Genomic DNA, 11,931 nt, shown 5'->3' on the forward strand with positions numbered 1-11,931 from the left:
ATATATATATATATATATATATATATATATATATATATATATCCTATCACACATAGATTGTGTAGTAGCCTAATTATTATACTAACGCTAAGCACCCCCTAGGGGTCCTGGACCCCCCTGTTGAAGACCCTTGGTGTGTAGAGGGAAAAAAGGAGCGGACCTAGTTTTATGGAAGAAGGGTTTGCGCAGTTAAGTCTTAAAGGGATAGTTCACCCCCCCAAAAAATATGTTTTTTTTCTATCGATTAGTCACCCCATGAGACTTGAATTCATGGATATTTTGTTTTTTTTGTCGCATTCCTAAGCCAATAATTTGATGACCGGCGGAAAGATGCTAATGTCTCCGGTTAGGTAGGAGACTCAAAGTTGACTTTGAGTCTTGGGTCGAAATTATTGGCTTAGGAATGCGACAAAAACAAAAGCATCTCCATGCATTCAAGTTTCCATGGGATGACTAATCGATGGAAAAATTGTCATTTTGGGGGTGAACTATCCCTTTAAGGAAAGTTGTTTTTGGCTTAGTGCCCGTAACTGTCTGCGCTTGCCTCCACTCACTCACCGCACCCTCTCCGTCTCTTGGTCACAGACTCACACATCTTTCTCACAGACTCACACATAAATCTTAATCCATTATTGGAATAAGAGATGAATAAAACATTTGATGTCCAGGACTAACAACATCCATCCTAAAGTTTACCATCAGTGTGTGAAGAACAGAGTTGCAGCACCGATGCAGGCCGCCATGTTGAATCCAGTGATCAAGTTACACAGAATAGGTATGTACTGTTTTATTATGTTACTGTAAACATTTAGTCTAATAGGTACTGTTTTATTATGTTACTGTACACATTTAGTCTAATAGGTATGCAGTGGTGTAAAGTAACTAAGTACATTTACTCAAGTACTGTTGTTAAGAGTATTGGAGTGTCTGTACTTTTACTTCTACTCCATTATAGGCTACATCTCAGAGGCAAATATTATACTTACTTTTACTCCACTACAATTATTATTATTATTACAAAACATACATTAACCACTTCAGCCCTATACTTAAGCTATTTGAAATAGCCGATACAAGGTCACAGGACTCACACCTTATGGGAAAGTACAGAGATGTCTTTATTCTGTAATGTAAACAGAGAAGATTGATTCAATGTGCCTGCAATATGTTTGATCAGCTTACTGTGCGTGCTATGTGTTTGAACAAGAGGGCTGCGAATCCTGCGATATGTCTGCACTATATTTGATCAGCTTGATGTGCATGCTGTGTGTTTGAACAAGAGGGCTGCACTATGTTTGACAAAGATCTGAACTGCACCTGTAGCGCCCCTGTAAACAGGGGCAAGGATGAATGAATGAATTATAATGAATTCACACGACGGTGCATTCTCTCCAAACACCAGAGTGTATCTGAGGAGAAAACAGCGCCCTCCCCTCTACAGCAGTGGTTCTCAAACCTTTTCATATCAAGGACCCCCAAATTGACACTTATTAGCCTGCGGACCCCCATTTGAAATAGATATGCCAGGGACCCCCATAAGAGAAGATTTGTTACGTCTCTAGTAGTGATTCTCAGCCATTTTAATTTCAAGGACTCCAAGTTTGACATGCATTAGGCTACGGACCCCCCATTTAATGGCATTTCTATCTCTGGGACCACAATTTATATTGTAAAATCAATGTTATTTTAACTCTCAGAGTTACAGACCCATAAGGGTCCATTTGGTTCCTATCCATAATTTAGCTGGGGACCCCCTGGAACCCCCTCAAGTACCCCTGAGGGTCCCCGGACCCCACTTTGAGAACCAATGCTCTACAGGAACCACTGTGACAGACCAACATAATCGATCACCGACTCACCAAAACACTCACTAGCCGATCACAGAATGATAGATCAAGATTATGTTGTACTGTAATAATATAATCATTAAATTCTGCAAAACGTTACTCCAATGTTGCTTACAATAAAGAAAATCACTCAACATAGCTAGACCAAAATAAAGACAATAAAATAAAATACTTTTGACCAAAAATAGCTTAAAAGACCGTTTTTGCTTAGATCAATAATTTTGCATAGATCAATAATATTTCAATCTACTACACACCTTTGTTTAAACAAGAAAGCTGCACTATGTTTGACAAAGATCTGAACTGCACCTGCATTACTCCCACCTGGCTCTAAAAATAACCATGTATCATGCGGAAAGTTCATAACTCAAAAACAAGTGTCAGACAGGATATAGTGTGTTTGCGGACGAACGTAACTTTAAGGTCGAACATGATATGCAGAATTTCAGAAAGCACGAAGGAGAGACAAACACAGAGCATGACTCAACTGCCCACGCCATCTACGCAAGAGTGTGTGATTAACCGGTGTGTGTGGGCCTAAACCAATGAGTACATTTCAGTGCAGTTACTTAGTCATAATAGTCTAGCTATTTTATCTGTCTCTTTAGTGGCCATATGCAATCTACTATTGGGTGGCTGTATCTTTTAATCATTAAAGATTTGGTTTCATGTCAATGCTTTGTACTGTTCTCCCAAAATGTGAATACATATACTTTTGGATTTAAAGTTAACCATTGTCTGTTTACTTAAGCTGAACACTTACCTTTCAGGCAACTGAATAACTACAGCTTTGAATCATCTGCTATCTCAAGAACCGATTCCAACTCTTGGGTCACGATTCGATTCAAAATCAATTTCTTCGATTCAAAACAAATTTAAAAAATCAATTCGATTCTCAATCAAAAAAGAATTAATTCACAACAGTGATATTGTTTTCATCTGGACTTTAACAGGTATAGCCTAGTTATTGCCAACAGCTCAAACTAAAATGTATGTAATACCAGAGAGGTTGCTTGTAAAAATTCTTGGCTTTGATGGAATCTTAGATTAGGTGTAGTTCTATTTGATGCAGAAATGCAACATAATTGCCTTGATGCAAGTAACATCAACGAGTGTCAGCTGGACAGTGACACACACACCTCAGCTGTGCTGAACTGAAAGTGACAGGAGTTAGTTAGTTTATTTATTTTCTCCTAAAGCCCTTGAATATGACTGAAGTCATTATAATGTTTACTGTGATTACAGTAAAAACTCCTGTAACTTTCACCAGCCAAAAAAAAAAGAAAGAATCACGATTTTTTTCCAACACCCCTAATAATAACTTAGGGTCTCCCACCCTACAATTGGGAGTGGCGTAGTCACATGTGTATAATGGGAGTACATGGTAACTCCATTTGGTTACAGGAGAATGTTCATTCTTAGTGCCTCTACAACTGTCTGTGGTTGGAAACATGTGTTGCCTTAGCTCCATTAAGAACCTCTCACTCTAATATATTCTTCATTCCCTTGAACATAATTTTGTGTTTCTTGTTTTTGTCTCTTAACTATGTATCCTATACTGTATTTATTTGATCTTGTTCATGTATTGTTGTTTGTATATCCGGCCTTGTGGGGAAAAATGGTGGGAGGACTGGGGAGGGGTGGATGGGAGTTGTTGGGAGAAAATATAACAGTAATTACCATACTAGTGGGGGCCACTTGTAACAATCGGCCTTTTTACATGAAAGGATAATTACTACCAAAAAAGGAAAAACAACAAGATCGATGGGTGTTTTAACTGATAAGATTTTTTATATAATAGCCAGGTATAAATTGACAGGTCAAACGGTGTTTAAATGAAATAATAACACTTTCAAAATGACTTCTGTCCCTGTTACTCTCCCTGATAAATAAAATAAACAAGCAAACAAACAAACAAATGAATCAAAAACAAACAATAATCACTTTAACTGCCCCTCCCTCCCAAACAAATCCCACTGTCCCTTGTAGCCCAGCGGGTCACAATGCTATCAAAAACAATAAACAAATACACACAGCGTTTAAGAGTCCGTCATGCACGCACGCTGCTTAAATAAATAAATAAACAGTCCCGCGACCGTCCTCTTCTTAACGCGCGTCCGCGACGCAACAGTTCCTTTTAATCCTTTTACTCCAAATGAAAATAAAGGTCTTCTCCGCCCGATGCGGATCCCACGGCCCGTCAGAAACGGCAGGTTCCACTCCGCTGGGCTCGAAAGACTTTTAACCTAGCTTAGTGTCCCGTTAAACTTTAGTACTAAAACGGTATAAACTGGCGCTACCAGGTCTCTGCTTTCCTCCCCCGTGCACAAACGGTTTGGTTCGTTCAACCCCCCTGTTGTGTACCACACCCTGTATTAGTAACCTCGGGTGGCATCAATGATTCAATTATCCCCCCAAATCAGACCCGTTACAGTTCATGTGAATAGGACAAGTTCATATTTTCTCATGGCTTCAAACATGTTACATACAGTATATTTACAAATATAATAACATGCACAGGTCGAGTGGAATACTTATAATAATAATGTGCAATTGTCACAAACTATCTAACCGATATTCCCCTTCAGCCATCTGTCATCATCACTATTCCCAATACAGTCTCACCACTCACCAAATTGTCTTTTAAAAATAGAAAAGGGCTTGGGATAATTCACCTAAACATCAGAAGTCTAGTCCACAACTTTGACTTTTTATCTATACTGGTCAAACAGACTAATCCAGATATTCTGGTGCTAAGTGAAACGTGGCTCAAAAAGAGTACCAGTGACGCCAAAGTGTCTCTTTTAAATTATAATTTATTTAGAGCCGACAGATTAGGTAGATGTGGTGGGGTGTGTATATATACTAAAACGACTCTGTGTTCTACTCTCTTAAATGCTGTCTCACATCCCAGGTGTTTTGAATGGCTATCTCTAAAGGTTCAGTTTGGACTAACATCATTAACCGTTGTGGGTATCTATAGACCCCTGTCCGCTGAACCAGGAACTATTGACACCCTTGCCAGTATGCTCGCCATGCACTCTGATGAGGAGCTTCTGGTCCTGGGGGACTTGAACCAGCACTGGTTGGGTGCAGCCTCTGAGCACCTCAAGGAGGTTGCAAATTATTTAAATCTGTCTCAGTTGGTCCGGGAAACCACTAGGCCAAATCTCTCGGATATGTCCAAATCCACCCTGATTGACCTTATTTTCTCGAACAGAGCTGACAAGATTTCTTCTTGCGGTGTTTTTGAGCTAGGTGTGAGTGATCACTGCCCAGTTGCTTGCATAAGAGATGCAAGATTGCAACGGACCAAATCACAGGTCGTATCAAAAAGACATTTTAAGCATTTTAATGAGGACGCCTTCTTATTAGACCTTTTAAATAGTGACTTGTTTTTAACTTCCACTTTTACAGAGGTTGACTTGGCACTTGAGTTTTTTACAAACACCTTTATTTCTATTGTGGATGCACACGCTCCTTTTAAAATGTTGAGAATTAAAGATAAGGTCTCCCCGTGGTTCTCACCTGCCTTAGCGGCTTTATTTAATGAAAGGAACAGAGTATGGTCTTGTGGTAGGCGCTCTGGAGACCCAGCTCACTGGGCCTGCTTCCGGAAAATTAGAAACAGATGCACCTCTGCTCTTAGACAGGCTAAATCTAGTTATTATTTAAATTTAATTACATGCTCTCAGGGTAATCCTGTAAAATTCTGGAAAGCAGTGAACTCCCTAAATAACAACTCCTCCTCTGCTCTACCTCCTCAAATCAATAGCAATAACAATTTAATCTCAGACCCCTTAAATGTTTGTTCCGCTTTTAACTCACATTTTGCAGATGCTGGGCATTTGTTTACCAACACCTACAATGGACCCCCACTCTCCACTGATTACAGCAATCTCAGCGATCCTAGAAATAGCACAACGGATCAGTTTTCCATTCAACCCCTCTCTACCACTGTTCGGTGAAGTCCGGGAGCACTCAGTCGGAGTTCCAGCCAGTCTCCATGGGTGTCCCCCAACGCTCAATTTTAGGCCCCGTCCTTTTTACACTGTACATAAATACAAGTAAGACGCGCGAACGCTGGAAGCGAACGCAGCTCGAAAATATTGTGTATTTACGGACTGTGTGTGTGTGTGTGTGTGTGTGTTTTGACTGTAGCTGCACTCTTGCGCACTCTGTCGGTTGCACACAGGCGGTGCAGGCAGTGCAGGCAGTGCACACATACTGCACACACACACACAGACAGACAGAGCCACAAGCCGAGCAGAGTTTCATAGGAGGCTCCACTTGGGCGGAGGCGCCGCGTTCGCAATTATCTCCACTCTAAATGATTGTCATGCACATCTTTATGCCGACGACACGGTTTTATATTGTGTTGCAGACTCAGCCCAGCTTGCCAATATGAAGCTGCAGCTCGCATTCAATGCTCTCCAGGATGCTCTGGTTGAACTTAGGCCTGTACTGAATGCAAGCAAGACCAAGCTCATGGTATTCTCTAGGGCTAAAACCACCAACCGTGACAATCTAAATCTAACTATAATCGCTTCAAGTGGCTCTAAAATTGAGAGTCTCAGAGTATAAATACCTTGGCATCTGGCGGGATGAAAAATTATCTTTTAAATATCATATCGAAAACCTTGTCATTAAACTAAGACAGAAAATTGGTTTTCTCTATAGGAATAAAGCGTGCTTTCCTGCATCCTGCAAAAAAAAACTATTATTGAAGCCACCTTCCTTTCTGTGTTAGACTATGGGGACATTATTTATACATTTGCTGCCCCTTCAACTTTAAAACACCTCGACACAGTATACCACTCTGCCTTAAGGTGGGTAACTGGTGACAGTTATGGTACACATCACTGTACTCTTTATGAGAAGGCAGGCTTATCCTCACTCTCTGTGAGGCGTGATAAGCACTGGTACAGTATCTGTTTATTTTTAAAGCTATCTCAGGAATGCTCCCCCTATATATTTGTAATATTATTAGTATTTCTATTCTCTAATTATTAATTATTAATTAATTGATGTATGTAAATGTATTCATGTTGATTATGCTGATTATGTTGTATCTCGGCTACATTGAAAATGAGGGCTTGCCCTCAACTGTACTCCGAGTTGAAATAAAGGTTATGATGATGATGATGATGATAAAACCAAAGAGTTGTTTTAATTTTTGCAAATTTGAATACAATGTCATGTGCACTCTTTGAATAAATCTTGCTTAAAAAAAAAAGAACCTCTCACTCCGCTATACAGTTCCGCCATGTTTCCCATTGTAGCCAAACCGGGAGCAGTACTGGCACCGGACGTAGGGGGGTTTTCCGGGTTGAATGGGAAACATGGCCACAGGCTGACTAAATAAGCGATTTAAATGGTTATTTCGTGCCCCAACCTACAATATTTTCCACCCAACCAAACCTTAAACATACGTACGCGTTGGAATCTACCATTAGTTTTTGGACACAATGTATACAAAGGGGTAAACAGCAGAGCCTTGCCGGCCGTTCCATCGATTCTGGGGAACATCGACATAGAACCTCATCTCGGAGCTGTATAGCGGAGTGAGAGGTTCTTTATGGAGGTAGTGCTGCCTTATTCCCTCCCTCTCTGTGTATCTCTCTGTATCTCACACACATGTTCTTCATGTACCAAGTAGTAGTGTGAAGTAGATCTGCTACTTGAATGACACAGGGAGGACGACCCAAAACATATTTGTGTTTTTGATCAACAACATTGAGAGCTTTAATACATGATTTGAATGAGAGATTAATAGATTTGAGGCTGTTTTTTATTCTTTGGAGAGAAAAAAAAATATATTTTCTTTCTTTTTTTAGATGCAGAGCTGTTCATAAAACATTTGACGTCCAGGTCTAACAACATCCATCCTCAAGTTTTCCATCAGTGTGTGAAGAACAGAGTTGTAGCAGCGATGCAGACCATGTTGACACCAGTGATCAAGTTACACAGAATAGGTATGTACTGTTTTATTATGTTACTGCAAACATGTAGTCTAAGTATGTATTGTTTTAATGTTGGTGTTAAGTTTGTAAACATGTACACAATATATCCCTACGAGTACAAGCCTGTTCGAGAACCTTGCAAGTCAGGAATGATGCAAGTTGGGAATGCTTGCCACACCCAGCGTACAATAGCAATACCGTTGTACTTGTTGTCAGAGTACTCTCTGTAACTATTGTTAGAATACCCAGTGCGGTACCCGTTACCACAGTATTAATGACATTAGATATTACAATCCGATACCGGTTTTGTCTATAAAACGCCTGTAGCAAGTGACGTGAAACCGCATCTTCAGGAACATTGTCAAAAAAAAAGGCAAATATGCAGGGCTACTAAGACTACAGATTTTTAAAAAAAATCCATTTTAAACAGGCAAATATGCAGGGCTACTAAGACGTCTCCTTGGCAACCAGGAAGAAAACACCCCGCACCGCACACTAAAACGTCTTCTCCAAAAAGACAAAAAAAAGCATAATATATATATTTCTGACACACTTGCAACATTTAGGCTACTAATAGATAATAACCGTGTTGGATTACTTTTCTATAGCCAATTATTTTCACTGCCACTGCTGCAATTTGGCTGTTTAACATCAGTGGTAACGTTAAAGGCATTGTAGGGAACATTAAGCCTAAATTAAAAAAATATTTATATATATATTTTTTGCATTTTTTCCCCTCTATCAGCCACTATATAATGATGCTGGGGTGTTTTCCTGCATTGAAACACAGTACTCTTTCTGAAAACCCTATTTTCCCTGCATTGTTTATGTTTGTGCAGTTCGTTTGTCGGCCACCAGGGGTGATGCCTCCATAGACTTCCATAGACTTCCTTACGTCCCGGACAAACATAAAAACAACAACAACAACAACAATATGGAAAATAGGGTTTTCAGAAAGAGGCCTGTGTTTCAATGCAGGAAAACACCCCAGCATCATTATATAGTGGCTGATAGAGGGGAAAAAAATGCAAAAAATATATATATAAATATTTCTTAAATTTAGGCTTAATGTTCCCTACAATGCCTTTAACGTTAATTCTTGTCCTTCTAATCTAACAGTAAAGTTTTTACACTGGTAAATGTAACGTTTTAAATTTTAAGCTTTATGTTATAGATGATTGTTCAAATAAATTGACGTACATTGTCTGTTAAAAAACATTACAAACCTTTATATACATTTTCTGTAGGTGAGTGGATGTCAGATAAGCTAGAACTTCCCTTATAACCACTAGGACAGATGTTCTATAACATACAGTAGCATGTGTCATAGATGCACTGGTCCATGAGAAATGTTTCTATCAGCTCAGGAATATATTTTTATCATTTCTACCTTCATAAGATAATTGGTTCACTTAAATAAGACATCACATGCTTTCTGATGTCTTGTTTTTCAATGTGCACACTATAACTTTATTGACAGTCTAAAGAGCGCAGAGTACGTTTCTGTCTGGGCAGTATTCACTAGCTGATTAGTCAGGTTGCCAGACGGCGAGGCAGAAACATACTGTGCTATTTAGATGGCACAATAATTATATAGCATGCATAGAAAAACAAGCGAACAGAATACAAAGTGTGATACATCTTTATTTTCCTAAACTTTTTTTTTTAAAGTGCACAATCATTAAAACATAGATCTTCATAATCACGTCGACCCATCTTTTATAGACTGCATTGCGTAACGCACTCCACTCAGCATTAACTTGGGATGTGCATGCACACAAACAAACAGAAGTTCAAGATAAAACCATTTAAACCGTGTAATAAACCTTGAGTATTTTACTGTGCAGTGAACCAAACTATATAAACAGGGTCGCTCAGTAGTGTACAAAATGACAAATGCAGCCTGCACAAACACTTGACAGACAAACATAATTTACCCAACTTGCCCAATACAAGCGTAAAACTTTTCAAGAGAGAAAGACCAAATCACAAATGGTAACTAAACAATCTAAATGCCAAATTACACTCACTTGTGGGAAAGGATGCAGTGACTGGAGATCTGGACAGAAATGACACGAGATGGGAATTAAAACAATGAAACAACGTGTAACAGAGCCAATTAATCACAGAGAGCTATATCTCCAAAGGGGTGCTTATTGATTGGTCACTGCTTAATAGTATCTTAAGCATTTGCAGCTCTTATGAAAACGCTAAATAATTTGCTTTTGGTAAACCTTCCTGCCGTTGCCTCTACAACGTTCTAACATTTCATTAACGTTATAAAGATACAATATGAATGTTTAGTATTATAACGTGCTATCATCAACACAGCTCATTCTATAGTCTGCATCCATTGTATCAATTGTCATGAGAATATGTCAAACAATCATCACAAAACAAATATTACCTCTGTTGTTTACATCCACGATACAGTACAGCTTTGATTGGTTTATACTTCGCATCGGGTTGCGATAATCGCTAGTGCAATTATATCTGAGTTATATTTTTCTGGCGGAAACATTTGATAATGTGTTCATAAACAATTAATCTACACAATAACAAAAAGTAAAAAAAAAATAAAAAAAAACAGTTCCCTGCTTGGGGATCAACCAACTCCAAAACAAAATGGCCTATATACTTAAAGTCGGCTCTTATCAGATCTGTGTTTTCTATCTCGGTAACTGTCCTGCCCTGTCCTCAGTTCTTATCAGAAATGTGTTTTCCTGTCCTGTCCTGTCCTGCCCTGTCCTCAGGTAAACAAAGACCCTACTGTAAACAACGTGGAAAAAGCTTCACTTCTATGTCTCATCTCAAAGTACACCAGAGAATTCCCACCGGAGAGAAGCCTTACTGCTGTGACCAGTGTGGGAAAAACTTCACTCGCATGCCTACCCTCAAAAGACACAAGATAATTCACACTGGAGAGAAGCCTTACAGCTGTGACCAGTGTGGGAAGAAGGTCACCCGCACTTGTTCTCTCAAAGTACACAAGAGAATTCATACTGGAGAGAAGCCTTACTGCTGTGACCAGTGTGGGAGAAGCTTCAGTCAAATGTCTCACATGGAATTCCACAAGAGAATCCACACTGGAGAGACACCATTCAGTTGTGAAATATGTGGGAAGTATTTTGCTCGCTCTGAATCATTAAAAACTCATAAGCTTATCCATACCGGAGAGAAGCCTTTCAGCTGTGATCAGTGTGGGAAAAGCTTCAATCAAATGTCTATACTCAAATCACACAAGAGAATTCACACTGGAGAGAAACCATACAGCTGTGTAATATGTGGGAAAAGCTTCACTCAATCATCTGCCCTGAATCCCCACATGAGAATTCATACTGGAGAGAAGCCTTACTCTTGTGACACGTGTGGTAAAAGCTTCAATGTGATGAGTCACCTCAGGGTACACATGAGAATTCACACTGAAGAGAAGCCTTATGGGTGTGATCAGTGTGGAAAAAGCTTCACTCAAACATCTGTCCTCGAATGTCACAAGATGACCCACACTGGAGTGAAGTTCTTCAGCTGTGAAGTATGTGGAAAGTCTTTTACTCGGTATAGCTACTTTAAAAGTCATAAGCGCATCCATACTGGAGAAGACCTTTTCGGTTGTACAATATGTGGGAAAAGCTTCACTGTGTCTGGATCATTAAAAATTCATCAGCGTATTCATTCTGGAGAGAAACGTTTTCGTTGTGAAATATGTGGGAAGCGATTCATTGAGAACGCAAAATTAAGATTACATCAGCGTATCCATACTGGAGAGAAGCCATTCAGCTGTGAAATATGTGGGAAGTCTTTTAATCAGTCCCCAAACTTGAAAACACATCAGCGCATCCATACTGCAGAGAAACCTTTCAGATGTGAAATATGTGGGATGTGTTTTACTCAGAAAGGAAACCTGAAAACCCATCAGCGCATCCATACTGGAGAGAAACAATTCAAATGTGAAATATGTGGGATGTGTTTTACTCAATCTGGAACCCTGAAAAAGCATCAGCGCCTCCATACTGGAGAGACCAGCCTGACAGGAGGAACCTGAAGACCATCAGGACCTCAGTAAGTTTCATGATGTCTGTTTCTATATTTCTCTCAGGTCCATGATGCAATAGTTCAATTTC

At 39.5% G+C, this 11,931-nt stretch overlaps 1 protein-coding gene across 1 annotated transcript; it reads left to right on the forward strand.

Annotated features, from left to right (window-relative positions):
• Positions 1-555: 555 nt before the first annotated feature.
• Positions 556-11,852, forward strand: LOC311045916 (uncharacterized protein; the record flags this gene model as incomplete). Its single annotated transcript, XM_084057988.1, has 3 exons — positions 556-775; positions 7,685-7,822; positions 10,564-11,852. Exons 1-3 carry the CDS (start codon positions 661-663, stop codon positions 11,850-11,852), a joined length of 1,542 nt encoding a protein of 513 aa, XP_083914114.1. The 5' UTR covers positions 556-660.
• Between the last annotated feature and the right edge of the window lie 79 nt (positions 11,853-11,931).

Source organism: Gymnoscopelus microlampas (assembly GCF_963454915.1).
Source record: "Gymnoscopelus microlampas genome assembly, chromosome: 5".
NCBI lineage: Eukaryota > Metazoa > Chordata > Actinopteri > Myctophiformes > Myctophidae > Gymnoscopelus > Gymnoscopelus microlampas.